At 43.1% G+C, this 15619-nt stretch overlaps 1 protein-coding gene across 1 annotated transcript in view; it reads left to right on the forward strand.

Annotated features, from left to right (window-relative positions):
- Window positions 1–14851, forward strand: part of LOC125296629 (reticulon-4 receptor-like) — a 28170-nt gene extending 13319 nt beyond the window's left edge. Inside the window, exon 2 of the mRNA XM_048246643.1 lies at window positions 12268–14851. Coding sequence (XP_048102600.1) covers window positions 12268–13649 — 1382 coding nt within the window. The 3' untranslated portion in view covers window positions 13650–14851. The remainder of the gene's footprint in view (window positions 1–12267) is intronic.
- The last annotated feature ends 768 nt before the right edge of the window (window positions 14852–15619 follow it).

Raw genomic sequence — 15619 nt, forward strand, 5'->3', positions numbered from 1 at the left:
TAAAAAAAAAATAGGACAGAAAATTATTGAGTGGTGTTTGTTTTCTGCAGCTCTGCAGTGGATACTCCATGCGGTTGCCCTCGGGCTTGTTGGGATATTGCTGTTGACTCATCCCTCTTGTCTCAGCAGTCATCTATTTTGGAGAGGAGCAGTGGAACGAGGATCTTTAGAAGTGGAGGAGCTCTGGTGGGTGCTGGATAAATAAGTGGTGGTCACCTTATAGTTATGAAAAAACTCTCTTCCGTGAAGAACTCACAGACATGCAGATTTCATCAGTGTCCTATCTCTCAAAGTTCACCAGCTAAACTTTCGATCTATGAATGGCAATCTGTTCCAACTTTGATTACTTGCAGGGAAGTGGCTGAGCTGTTGAGAATGTCCTCTTGCACAATGCTGACTTGTCATACTTCAAAGAAACAAGCAATTCAAAAACAGTGGCAACATCAATATGTATGAAGCAAACTCTTCACGGCTCATAACAAATACATTTGTATTTTCCTCAAGGCATTCTTCAGAAATTGTCTACAAATCTCCTGCTGTTCCAGGCCTCTTCTCCAAACATATCACCCAGAAACGTCTTCACAACACTCCAAGAACTGTCCAACATGCCCAGATAGATGAGCACTGTAAAAAAATGTTCTAGTTTACGCTGTTTCATTGGTCAACTCTTTCTTGTTGTATGCTTGGGGCAGCCGTGGCCTGCTGGTTAGCGCTTCGGACTTGTAACCAGAGGGTTGCCAGTTTGAACCCCGACCAGTAGGCACGGCTGAAGTGCCCTTGAGCAAGGCACCTAACCCCTCACTGCTCCCCGAGCGCCGCTGTTGTTGCAGGCAGCTCACTGCGCCAGGATTAGTGTGTGCTTCACCTCACTGTGTGTTCACTGTGTGCTGAGTGTGTTTCACTAATTCACGGATTGGGATAAATGCAGAGACCAAATTTACCTCACGGGATCAAAAGAGTGTGTGTGTGTATGTATGTATGTATGTGTATATATATATATATATATATATATATATATATATATATATATATATATATATATATATACTTTAAAATAACCATTTGTGTGGGAATAAGGATTTGTCCATTTTTAGCATCCTTTTGCAGTAATATTCCGAAAGACATAATCAAGAAACACTAAACAAAATCCTAAAAAATATTCCTGATATTTAAGCCATTATGTTTGTTCCATGACCATGGCATTTCAGGCATTATAAAACATTCTCAGAACAGTGCATCAGAAGGTTGGCATGTAACATTTTGAGAACTTCTAGAGAATGTTATATAATGTGGCGAAAATGCTCTGTTTACTAGGACATTGGGTTTACTTGCGCAGACTAATCGCCGTTCACAGATGCGGTGGTGGCATCTGTATTTTATGACGCCACCTCTCAGCCGTGGTGTTTATAAATCTTCAAGCCAATTGGCTGTGCTGATAAGACTGTGATGAGAAGCCATTAGTTGTGCAGCTGGACAGAGATTAGGATAAATAGCAGACTGTACACACACTCTCACCCACTGAGTGGACCCTTTCATCTCTCCATACGCAAGGTTTAATGGATTAACACACTAGAAAGAAACGTGTGTAGCATGTGTGTGCTTGTCACTAACACGGGACTGGACTAAATGTGTAAGTGAGTTTGCAATGTGTGTGTGTGTACCTCAATTATAACTTATAGCTGATGACGTATTGTGTTAATGGACCACTGGGGAAATAACATCTTCACCCTGCGTCCCCTCTCTGTTGGCACGTATATTCACTTCTCAATTCTCCTCACACTTCCAGCATCCACGCCAACCCCCCCATTCCCAGCTCCCTGGAGTCAAAGCAATTCAGAGCATGCACAGAGTTCACCTCTCCATAGTCTGGGAGCCGTTAGGCGAGTCAGTGTGCAGATTGGAGCCTGTTTCACTGCCTGCCCTGGCATTATACTAATGGCAGAACGACTGCTCAGCATGCGTAGGGGGCTCCTGCTCAGTGATTTAGCTCTCAATGAAGCCAGGTGTCTCTCACCCTCACCCCGGTGGAGTGTTAGTGGTCATGCTGCATAGCTTCACAACATGTTACCCTCTCAGGGGGACAAAAATGTTGTGGAAGCGAGAGGAAAAACAACACCAGCAGAGAGGTTTCAACTATTGACTGGATCACATCAATTGGATAAATATTTGTGATAAAGATATTTTCAGATCTTAAAAGCACATAACAAGGTGTACATGGCATCTAATGGGAGATTGAAAATATGCTCAGTGGAACAAATTGGAAGAATATCATGTGAAGTAAATACATGTATAATAATGAGGAGAGCTAGCCTGGCTGCCCTAATTATTTGTATTCTGAAACCTTACCTGTGCAGCTGCTGCAGCAGTTTGCCTTGTAGATTTTTGCTTATTTATGTGAAGGTTTAATTGACAAATTACAACCAATCTATTATTAATCTGTCACCTGCTGTAACAGCGGCAGTTTCAGTGTTCTGCAGGAGAACAGATTGCATCCCTGCTGTTCATTAAAATGACAGCACGCCAAACCACACCAACAAGATTAGTCGGTACCAACACACAACATGGCTCACAAAATGGCTCTTAGCACCCATGCTATTGATTTGATTGTCAGCGGATTGGTCACTTACATAGTGGTGCGTCATTGGTGATGCATAAAACAATATCCACATGGTTCTCGTTCTTTTGTTGATGTTCCCTAAGCAGCAGTCCACAGTGGGAAAAGGTGCTTGCTGTCCTGCTCTAATGGGTACCATCCCTTCTCATGCATTTTTCATGTAGCATTAAGAGGTTGTTTAGACCTGTGCATTTCACACAGAACCTAATTAATCCGCTGACTTGCCATAATCATCATTGCACTCACCACTGTTTTATTCATGTATACATTAACAATAAAGATTCCCCTGAAGGCACTTAATATCAAATATTTTATTGTAATATGATAGATATGAAATTCACCACCAAGATGATTGTACCCGGTCCGGGTTGGTATTTTGTTGTTGTTTTTTTTACATGTTATTAAGCTTTTGAAATCAACCTTCACAAATAGCATAGGCCATTTGAATTGCACATCCACAATGTAAAGGGTACATCATCACATACACAGCAGTTTGCAGGAAATCATAACGCCGGCAATCTTCACTTTGTCCTCAGAAGGCAAAACACTCCCCAAGCGAATTTCTCTTCTGATACAATCTGCATCCACCTTCCCTCCCCTCCACCCATCCCTCCCCAGCATCTCATCTCATTCTCAAGCAAACTGCTTTTTTCCCATTTTACTCTAGCAGTTTTTGTTTTCACTCTCTCTCTCTGTCTCTTTCCTAATTCCACACATTCTTCTTAGTCTCAGGGCAAACTGGCCCAGGCAGCTTTGACAATCTGTGCAGCAAATAAAACTAAATAATTTCTTTCTCCCTTGTTGGAGAAATGTATCCCTTGATCTCAGCCACCACCACAGCCTGGCTTTTTAGACCGACATTAAGAGAGGGAGAGAAACAGTGAAAGAGAGAGAGATCTTTGGAGAATTTGTGTGAGGAGAAGACGGGGGACAGGGAAGCTTGAAGATTGGGACACCCGTAAAACCCAGTGGGAGAGCCAGGGATCCTACACGGCCAGAGTCATGGAAGTCGAACAAATGCCACTATTTGCGGGGGAAACACTGAGAAAGAAAGGGCCAATAGAATATTAATGCCTTGCTGCCCATGCCGCAAACATGACCCTTGCTGGCCCTTAACAAATGCAGTGGCTCTCCTCCAGCGCTCTTAGATGGCTATGGAGGCTCCTTCACTTCCCACTCCTCTAATGCAGCGCGATTCTATTTCAGTATATAGGCTTCCTCCGATCTACCCATTTCCCTGGACTGGTGAGCTGACCCTCTGTGTTTTGGCTTTTAATATGGAAAGACAGTGTGTGCAGGCTGGCTGGCCGGCCGAACCTCAGTGCTGAGAGAGAGAGATCCAGGTGAGGGGAAAGGGAAGGGCTCACTGTTCACTCAGATGTGTGTGTGTGTGTGTGGTTATGTGTGCATATGAAGAAAGGGAGAGAGTGAGTGTGTGTGTGTGTGTGAGAGAGAGGAAGAGAGAATGTGTGTGTGTGAGAGAGAGAGAGAACATACCATGGAGGACACACACCAAATTCTGCAGCATGGCAGTGTGAGTTTCTTCCCAATGATCAAATACTCCTCTAGCTTGAGTGTTCTCTTCGATTTTGATCTGATGTTGGGAAATTTCTTTTTTCCTTTTGATTTGCTCAATTTAATTAATTTGTTCCTTTTACAGTACAATGGAGTGCCTTTCACACTACCACTGTTTTGCATTGTCTCGTCAGAACACAAAGCTTCAGAGAGTGCTCATTGAAAATACTTCACTTCATTTTCTGTAGATAGCCACAGTCCTTATCAAGCGCTTGCCACAAGGGCGTGAAGAGCCCTGAAAGGATCAAATCTTACTTTGAAGCCACAGTTCTCTCTTCAGCTTTAAGGATGAGAAGCACATACGCACGCACACAACGCCCAAATATCTAAATATCAGAGCAATCAAAGGCAGCCAAAATAAATCCATTTATCTATCTATCTTCCTGTCTGTCTGTCCACATAAATACAGGTATAGATAGACTAGGACATTACACTCTTCTCTCAAAACAAAGTGCCTCTGATACACCATAATGACACTCTATTTCCCCCTTTAGTTGAAGGCTAAATTGTGTTTTTGCAAAGGGTAATTACTTACAGTAACATTGCACTCAATACAATACAACAGTTTTAAGGTTTAATTGGTGTTTTCACTGACACAAGGGATTCATAATTCATTCAAATAGAGCTCTGTCAACGCTGCAGGATGCTTTATGAAATCTGTGAGGGAGACAGACTGGAAAGTGGAGAAGACTCTTAATGGTGAAGCTTTTTTTTTTTCTGGTGGCGGACAAGTAAGAGGGAAGGAAAGGGATAATGTACACAGTTCCTCCATTGTGTTTGTGGCTTAGAAATTGCAGGTGTGAATTATGCAAGGGAGGAGGAAGTCGGAGCCAAGCTTGACGCAGACCGCGCGGAGCAGGGTGGCGCGAGGAAGAGAGGGATTGGGAGAGAGGGAGAGAGAGAGTACCGTGAGAGGCAGACTTGAAATACCCTGTGGAAATCCATCTGGCATCCTGCCTCTCCGCACAGTAAAAGTGGCATCCGCTCCCCCTCCACACAATAAAGGTGACGGGGAGTCAGCCCACTAAGCTTTTGAAAAACAATGAAGTGCCTTTAAAAACAAAAATAATAATAAAAAATAATGCATTGCACGTTTTGCACATTTCCATCGCTTTCACATGCATGGGCTTTAACAGGTTGTGTGAGTGAGACTCCCCTCCACGCTTCGTTTCCTGTGTCTCTGTGGCCTGTTAAATACACCTTAAACACCATCTGACAGTCATGTTGAGCCAGGAGGGGCCCCAGGCAGAAACCACTCGACTCGTCCCCTTCCGCTCCATGCCACGCTCTGCCCTTCACGGCTGATCTGGGATCTGATGTAGCACAATGCCACACTTGACCTGAACAATCAGGACTTCTGTGAGTCCGCATACAGGCTTGAAGCAAGCAAGCCAGATTGCTGCGACAAAGCCTGTCAATATGCTGTACTTTGCGTTTCATATTCAGACAGTTGGCAGGTGCCATTTTCATAACAAACAGGTGAAGCAGAACACAGAATTGGCGGCTGAGGCAGGTGCCCACATGGTTTGTGTGCGCACTGCGCAGCACGAACCTTCTCTGCTAACACAAGAAAAGGAAATGACTAATTTCACCACCTCCTCCTTTTGTTCCTACACTCTGAATAAATAGATCCCTTATTTGTCCTATACAAAGTGAGAACTCCTGCACGAAGAAACCCTTAGCAGACATTAGAGCACCTCAAGGCTGCTGTAGAGATGACAAATAAAGAACCTTATGAGAGGCTCTGCAAACGCAGAAACTGACATTGTTCTTCTATGGGGGTAGATCGAGTATATCTGCTGGCTTACAATGGAGTTTTGAGGATGGCACATTGTACTCTATCTGCATCCATGTGTGCAGATGCTATCTGAAATGTGAAGGTTTGTCACTACTCATACTGTAGCTGTAACTCAAACTGAGTTTGGTTGGGTGCGTACTTTTTTTCTCCAGCACAAGTCAAGTAGTGTCAGGAACCATTTCTGTCTATTACTGTCCCTTCTCCGTGTCTGCTGCTGTTCTCAGGCCATGCCCTTCAGCTTGCTGTCAGGCTAGCCCTGAATCAAACACGCTATCTCCTGACAGATGCCTCTCAGCGTTCTGGTTCCCAGGATCGTTGTCGTTGGTCCTAATGCTCTCCTGATGGTGAGCACGTGTGCAGTATGTAGACTAGCATGAAGGACTCTCTTGTGATAAAACAGCAGATGAGAAACGCAAAAGGGCGCTACAGCGGCACGAACACTTTGACATGGCAGAAAAGCATCCATGCAAAAATAGGTGCAATCTCTGGTGCTTTTCAGATGCTAGAGGGGGAAAAATTTCCTGCTGTGATCCTGGGGACAAAATTCATTTCATTCCAAATTTGTTGTGTGTTGTGACTGACAAATGATCTCTAGAATACATTCCCTAAAAAGGAAGATGTCTAAATGGAGACAAGAAATCACATGGAGGGCGCACTGCTGCAGAAAACTAGACCGCATCATTCTGAAAAAAGACTCAGAAGTCACCAGCCTGTTAGGGACTCGTTTATAGTTTTGGGCTGTGCTCAATTTGTCTTGTTCAGAAACATATTTTAATTTGGATTACCACTTGATGTGTATTCCTTGTTTGGAGTTGGGATGTTACGCCACAGCGGTTTTGCTGCAGATTTCGGTGGCGACATGTCATTTGCTCAGCAGGTCAATAAACCCTTGTAGCATACTAATGCACCAAGTGCAGCAGACCAGGTAGGAGAGGAATTGATGAGTGACAAGCTGTGTTGTGAGTTCTGGCATTCCCAAGCCTTTGTAGCTTGCGATTTTCTCTCCTCTCTCCGTTTCTCCCTCCCTCTCTCTCTCTCTCTCTCTCTCTCTCTTACATGCACACACACATAGACACACACCCTTATTTTCAGCAGTGCTATCAACAGCCGCCAAATCCTCCTTTATCAGCCGTGTCGCTGTGGTCAGCTTTTAGTCCCTTTTCTCCTGGATTGAGTGTAATAAAAATCCACATTTCCCATCGACTGCATCTCCTGCATTATTCACTGGGCAGATAAAGCAGCCTAAAAGGAGCATAGGAAATAGACAGATGGCTCGGCAGCGAGTGAGCAAGGGAGTTGGGAGAAGGCGCTGAGACGGACATGCCCGCGGAATGTAGAAAAAGTACTGGGGATCAATAAAGGGGCCTTGACCAAGAAGGCTCTTATCGGGACGATTAGCTTGCCTGAGTAGCCCGTGGTCTGGAACCAGGGCTGGAAGCACACCGGACGTACTCAGGCCACTACGGCTTATCGTGGCAGTTAATGTGGAAGGGCTGTCTTCGCACCGGGGGCTTAGTGCACACAGGCATGCCCCATGGGGAGCAGGTCTTAAATAATGCAACGTTTTTCAACCCCCTCCCTCCTCCCCCACCTCTCTCTCTCTCTCTTACATGCACACACACATAGACACACACCCTTATTTTTTCAGCAGTGCTATCAACAGCCGCCAAATCCTCCTTTATCAGCGTGGTTGCTGTGGTCAGCTTTTAGTCCCTTTTCTCCTGGATTGAGTGTAATAAAAATCCACATTTCCCATCGACTGCATCTCCTGCATTATTCACTGGGCAGATAAAGCAGCCTAAAAGGAGCATAGGAAATAGACAGATGGCTCGGCAGCGAGAGCAAGGAGTTGGGAGAAAGGCGCTGAGACGGACATGCCCGGAATGTAGAAAAAGTACTGGGATCAATAAAGGGGCCTTGACCAAGAAGGCTCTTATCGGGACGATTAGCTTGCCTGAGTAGCCCGTGGTCTGGAACCAGGGCTGGAAGCACACTGATTTGCACTCAGGCCACTCACGGCTTATCGTGGCAGTTAATGTGGAAGGGCTGTCTTCGCACCGGGGGCTTAGTGCACACAGGCATGCCCCATGGGGAGCAGGTCTTAAATAATGCAACGTTTTTCAACCCCCCTCCCCTCCTCCCCACCTCTCTCTCTCTCCTCCTGAAGCAGGGCTATGAAAGGCCTGCCTGACAAAAGTCTCTCACAGGAGTCAACCCAGGCTACTCCATCCTGGAAGGCTGTGCACGACCAGGAGGAAAAATTAGTTCTGTCTCTTCATGGGGGAAAGAAAATAGCATTTCCCTCCTGGAAGCATTTGTACATTTTCAAATATTATGGGTAAAAATGTGGCACCTGTAAGCATGTGAGTGTGATTAGGGCAACTATCCACTCCAATTCTTAAATAAAACTGAATGTCTTTGAGGGACCCCCTGAGCTTGCAGTTTTATTAACCTACAGTAGGCCTATCCTTTGGTATAGATTGGAGGTGACACAATGACACTTCCTATCAAGATGAAAAGTAAGATTAGATTAAACAGGTTAAGACTTCTACATGAACACTAAAAGGTTGGTTAAGACCTCCAGTTAGTTTTGTATACCACAACAGTATTATTTCTGCCTAATATATTAAATATGTAATTAAATATTTCAAGTGTTTATTGTATCAGCAAGTCAAACTTTGAAAATTTAGGAGTTATTTTAAAAGAAGCCTTTACTGTAGGAACAGTAACGGTAGGCCTACAGCACAGTAACATATAAAAGCTTTTTGGAATATTCTGATTCCTACTGGAAAGAGCACAAGGGTTAGGCCTATATTTCTCAGAAATATAATTTGTTGCCAAGGGGTGTTGCACACTGTAGGCATATTATTTACATTTCATTGCATTTATTAATTTAGCAGATGCTTTTATCCAAAGCTACTTACTCATGTCAATTATATTACAAGGGCCATTGTTCCTGGAGCAGACATGTTGACTTGAGACTTGGTGACTTGGACTCGAGTCGCTATTTTTATGACTTATGACTTGACTTGACTTTACAAAAAATAAAATAGCCTAGGCTACTTGAGACTTGGACTTGGAAGTTAAAGACTCGGACTTGACTTGACTTGAGACATGACTTGAATGACTTGAGTGTTTTTCACGTCATGTTTTCAGTTTGAATATAAAATATATAAATTATTTTTTAAAAAATAAAGTTGATTAGGCCTACCCAGCTGGAGCGCAGGCTGAGAATATTGTCATGACTGGATCACGACACTATCATCAGTCATGCCCTCTCATAGCCTACCTTACGTAGGGTACATCACGCCCACTTAGATCAGATATCACATCAACATGTCAGCCGGAGGGGGTCATCGCTTTCGGCTTCAAGAATTATGTCAAAAGACGAAAAGTGCAAAGCAATACAGAGGTACGAGTTAGCAGCACACCTCTTGATGATAATAATGCTAGCCGCCAGCCTGGTCAAAGTTAACTTTGCTAACGTAGCCTATTATTTGCTTAGCCGGCCCTATGACCGACTAACTAACTAACTGACAGACAAACTCCCTTACTAAATTGACTACATTTGTTGCACACTTGAAACAAAATGTCTTCAAAAGTATGTTGAAGGTGGTTACATTTATTTCCATTCGTGTTTCTCCAACTCCGGGTACTTTTATGTCCTTGTGGTTGTTTTTGTGGAAAAATATAATATTTTTGTTTCAATCATGTCAATTTGCAAAGGCCAGATCACCAGGATCCTATAAAAAATTAACCATGCCTATATATTCTGATTTACTGCTCTTTTATCAGTGGATTTGGCTGTTTTGAGCTTGTCCCCAACCCAGACTTGTAACCTTTAACTGTTAAAATACACTAAAAACAAATTAAACCTAGATGATTTTGTACCATGTTTGTTGCAAGAAAGAGTTAAATGAACACATACCATTTCAATTTCTAATGCAAATAATGTATTTATATTATTTTTTAGGGAAAACATCAGTGTCCCCAGGTTTTCCGTCATTTCCACTACACAAACTATTTCCAGTAATATATACTTTTTTACCTAAAAATGTTTATTTGTTTACCAAGGGAAAACATAGTGTTAGTAAAGAGGAAGTTTGATGCCAAATATCAGAGACATATGGTGATCAGAAACTGAAGAACTTTGTCAAAATATGCAAAATAAGTAAAAAAAAAAATAGTTGTGTGTATTTTGGATACAGTGTGTCCTATCTCCAAAAGTATCTGGGTATGGGTACCATCTGGGTACCATCACAACATATGTTTTAAGGGAATAAAACATAATTCCAGGTGACACAGACTTATACTTTTTTCAGAAACTATAATCCATACTTCATTATTAATAGAAAAACATGTGAGTGACTTTAATAATTTATGTATACAATACTGATTATGAAAAACATAATTCATTGTACTGAGCAACTTCAAGCAATATACACTTAGTTCACAAAGTCTTAGGATTTCTTATGTGGTATGATTAGGTAGTCATAGACATGGTAACTGATATATAATGTAACATAATGAATTATATTGTATAATCTGCAAATAAAGGACATAATTTAAGGCGTGGTGGAAATTACATTTTTCCCTTACGCTTTAGAAAATTAATAAAATAACAATATTCCATGTCATGCAATTGTGCCCAGTATCAGACTTTGTTTCAAGACATATTAATGAGTGTATCAATGATGTTTTTTTACAAGTTCATACAAGTATTTCTACTCAAACTTGAACTGCTCCATTTCTTATCCTATTATGTTTGAATGGCCTTAAAAAGGATAAATCAGGGTAGCCTACTCTGCACATGTCATTAACAGTGTCGTGGTAGTGAGTGAGTGGTAACTTCAGTCATTTGCATTTATCATGCTAAAAATCTACCACTACCTGATGCCTGAGCCAAAGGGAAAATTATAATAAAAGAGAGAGACGTTGAGCTTTAAAGTCTATAATGTTGGTTTTCATTGATTCACTCATCTGCCAAAATTGTTTTTAAGATATGTTCATAGCAAAAATGGATGCATGCGATTAATTTATATGAATTAATCACAGAATATGTAATTAATTAGATTACATTTTCAATCAATTGACAGCCCTAGTAATAATAGCTGAAGTAGCCATTAACATCAGGCACAAGTAGCATCGTCCACTAATAAGAATCAGTGTAGAAGGGCCTGTCTGGAGGATTTTGATGATAAGCAAGATAGTAAATAAAAACTACAAAAAGCAAATCCAAATTATTGTAATTTACTGACAGTTACTTATATCGTGTCTTTTTACTTTATTAAGATCAGATTCTGCAGGTAAAATCTAAATAATAAGGTGACTTGACCTACTACAGGACTTGACTTGACTTGACTTGATATAGCCTGTGACTTGACTTGACTTGACTTGACTTGATATAGCCTGTGACTTGACTTGACTTGCCCAAGAAAAAAATACTTGGGACTTGAAGGTTAAGACTTGAGACTTGAAGGTTAAGACTTGAGACTTGCACATGTGTGACTTGGTCCCATCTCACACAACAGTGGAAGCCTGGACTTGAACCCACAACTTATCAAATAATAACTCATTGTTCATTACCACGCTAATATAGACAGCAGCGATCTGGAAAGACAGTGAAGAATCAGAACATTTTTGCAGCTTCTTTTTTCCTCAATAGGGAAATAAATGTCTTTAAAACATACTGCTCTGCAAAGTGCAGAAATGGCTGTAGTCTCTGCACGATATCTGGCAGGTTTGCTACAGTCCTCTGGTGTATCTTTTCCCATTTATCTGGGCCATATAGGAATAAGCAATAAAGGTCAGGGATTGGGATTATAAAAATAGAACTCTTACTCACCCTATTGTCCTCCTCCTCTGTTTCTGTTTGAGAAAGTAGCCCTGCTCTCACGCTGGCAGAGGAAAGCACAGTTTTAGCGAGAGTTTATGATACACACACACACACGCACAGTGCTGCACTGGCAGTCTGGTAAAGAGGGACAAATCCCGATGGGCTGCCGCATCTGTGGGCCGGTGGACCATCAGAACAAAATGTACATTGCATTTTCACTAGCCCTATATGCCACATCACTGACCCACGTTACCAGCCAGGATTGAATTTTTTTTGCTAGTACACCCCTGTAAACAGACATTGAATTGTGTTAGGGAGGTGTGACCATAACGATTAAATTCAGGACACGTAATATGATGAGATATTAGCACCCAGTAATAATGATACACTGGTCGGTGGGAAGCCATGTCTCCGACTAACATACTCTCTCCTTTTCTTTTGCAGTCCGTGGTTCCGTCCTCTTGCTCCTCTGGCTGTGGGCGGGTGGGGTTCCAGTCGACGGCTGCCCGCCGAAGTGCAGCTGCTTCCGTGAGCCTCGCCTCACCATGGCCTGCCAACAGCGCGGGCTGTCCGCCGTCCCTGCCGAGATCCCGGGCCACGTCCAGCGCATCTTCCTCCAGATCAACAAGCTGACGGAGATCCGCTCCACCGCCTTTAGCCTGTGCCGGAACCTCACCGTCCTCTGGCTCTACTCCAACAACCTGCGGCACATCGAGGCGGGGGCCTTCTATGGTCTGGAACGCCTGGAGGAGCTGGACATCGGAGATAACGGCGATCTGCGGACCATCAGCTCCATGGCTTTCAGTGGCCTGTCCCGGCTGCAGACCTTGCACCTGCACCGCTGCGGGCTTTCCGAGCTGCCGTACGGCATTTTTATGGGTCTGTCCTCCCTTCAGTACCTGTACCTCCAGGATAATGACCTCTTGGCTATACACGACGACACCTTCCTGGACCTGGCCAATTTAGCCGTGTTGCACCTGCACAACAACAAGATCAAGACGGTGACGGACTATATGTTCCGCGGACTGTTGAGCCTGGACAGCCTGCTCTTGCACCAGAACCGTGTGAGCGCAGTGCATCGGCACGCCTTCCATGACCTGCGCAGGCTCACCACGCTCTTCCTGTTTCACAACAACCTGACGGCGCTGAGCGGCGAGACCATGGAGCCACTCGTGTCGCTCAGCTACCTGCGCCTCAACGGGAACCAGTGGGTGTGTGACTGTCGGGCCAGAACGCTGTGGGACTGGTTCAGGAGCTTCAAGGGGTCCAGCTCACTGCTCGAGTGCCACGTTCCAGAGCGCCATTTCGGAAAAGATCTGAAAAGGTTAAAGAGCGACGACCTGGAGGGCTGTTACGACAGCCACCGACATACGTGGACCAGCTTGCTGAATACAAGGAACAGTCGGTACGGGAAGCTCTTTAGCACAGAGAGCCCACTAGGGGCAGCAATTCCCAGGTGCTGCCTCACAAACTCGGACAAGTCCTCAATCCTCTCCGACAAGGGGCTTCCGGATCTCTCTTCCTTCAACAGCCAACAGATCACAAAGAACCCCCTGAAGGAAAAAGAGAACATATCTAAAACCAAGGGTGTGGAATCAAAAAACGACACCCATAGAATAAACCACGGTGATTCAGCTGGAACACTGAATCACCCCGGGGGCAAACAGAGCCATGACTTGCCTGAGGACCAGAGGTCATCAGATAACCCACTACAGAAAAAGTGTTCACAGAACACACATGGCCATTGTCGTGTTGACAGTGGATCGACCATCAATGTTGTTGAAATAATGCTGCTTCCAGTAGTCTGGCTATTTTGGTCATTGTGATCATGAATTGTATGATATTACACACAATGGCAGTGTCAGTCATAGAGAGAGCAAAAGACAGAGAAAGAGAGAGAGAGGAGTGAGGGAGGCACCTTTACCTGGACAGAGCTGAGTGTTGATGTTTTTATCTGCAGTGTTGCATCTACTGTGGTGTCCATACATTCAGTGGTTTAGTGCTATTTCTATTGACTCCCCTCCAGCACTCTGAGGGGAAAGTCCAGGACTCTGAAGTTTAACCTGCCGTGCAATAACATCTCTAGTCCCTCTGAGGTCACCTCAAGGTCACATGACACATGCCTTGAGTACCGGGAATGTTTTGAAATCCTCTTGATTGCCCCAAAGATCAGATGAAGGCTATGATTTACTAAACCCTTTAGACTAGAAAAACGTTCTACCAAGTGCAAAACCAATTACATAATTCCTGACTACTCACAAGGTGATTGTCATGCACCAATAAGTAAGATGTGTTTAGTGTTGGTTTTGCATGGGATGAACAATTCTGAACCTTACAAAAAGCCTTAAGTAAATCAGGGCCATTATAGTTTTATGCATATTTCGCTACTATGTCAGAGTTTATTTTATTGACACGTGTACTTATATAACTGTTTTATTGCTTATTGTAATTGTTGGTGTTAGCATCGCACTGTGGTACGGGTTAAAAATGCAGTCACCTATATGTTATTTTCCCCCCATTTAACCTGTATATAACGTAAATATAAATGTATCATAAATAAATTTTCTTTTCTTACAAAAATCAAACAAAAATGATGGCTGATGGATTTAAAAAAATATATATATACTATGTTTGAGTACTATTTTTAGATGAAATTGTAAGAAAATGTGGAATATGAAGTGCATAATTTGGATCATTCATTTAATTCACTTGTATTTGACTGCTGTATGTCAGATTGCTGTAGACCAGGCCCCCTTATGCACCAGTGAGCCAGTAAAGTAGCAGCTCACTTAGCCTGTATAAATCCCTTCAGACCTTTGAGGAGTGTGTTGTATGCAGTCAGGGAGAGCACTTTCAAACTGTAGATGTAAGATATTTTTTATCATACGAGTATACATTGACAGATGCTGTATGAAATGAGTAGACAGATAAGCCCAGAAACAGATGCATTATTTGTTTACTGAAACATAATTTCCATAACGGATGTGACAACAGTTGTACGAGTACAAGGAGGCCATCTAGTGGTGAGAATTTGGTGTGCAGCACCCAGTGGGCTCCATTTTCTGGTTTAGTTCTGCATTCTGGACTATTTTTGTGACATCACACATATAAACATTTCTATAAATTCAGCATGCTAGATGTATTTTTTCCATGTGATATGCCTTATCAAATCCCATTTCTCCCTCAGGGGTATTTTTTCCGTTGATGGTGCCTCAACACTTTTAATGTCATTCATGACCCAAGTTCATCTTTGATTCTGTCATACACAGGAAAGATGTGAAACACTTTGTGCTATTGGTCAGGCACTTCCCACAGTGGCCGACCAACAATCAAGCCAAATTAATACAATATGACGCAAGATACAAGTTGGCTTGAAACTGCCTCGAAACACAGGGCACGTTAATGCACTCCTACAGTATGTATGTGCTGTTCACAGCCGATCACCAACCCAGATCAATCACACTACAGGGCGCAGGACGTAACCATAAACAAGCCGCAACATGCACCACATTTTCAGGCCTAATAGCGCTCCGGCGCCACGCGGGATTTCTGCACGAAAGTCATAGAGTGCAACTTTATGAAGCCAGGGGAAGACACCAAACTTGTCGATAAAGTATAAAGAATAAATGGTGCTGGTCTTGGATAGAGGAGGTAGAGACGAAAAGCCCTTTGGAAGCTGGTGTCAAAAACTCCGGCAACCAGGAGCATGTTTCTGCACTTTGTGCGTAAGGAAAATATTATATGGAACTAGAGGGGGGAAAGATAGAAAGATAGATAGATACTTTATTGATCCCCA

This window comes from Alosa alosa, chromosome 6 (assembly GCF_017589495.1).
Source record: "Alosa alosa isolate M-15738 ecotype Scorff River chromosome 6, AALO_Geno_1.1, whole genome shotgun sequence".
Taxonomy (NCBI): Eukaryota; Metazoa; Chordata; class Actinopteri; order Clupeiformes; family Clupeidae; genus Alosa; species Alosa alosa.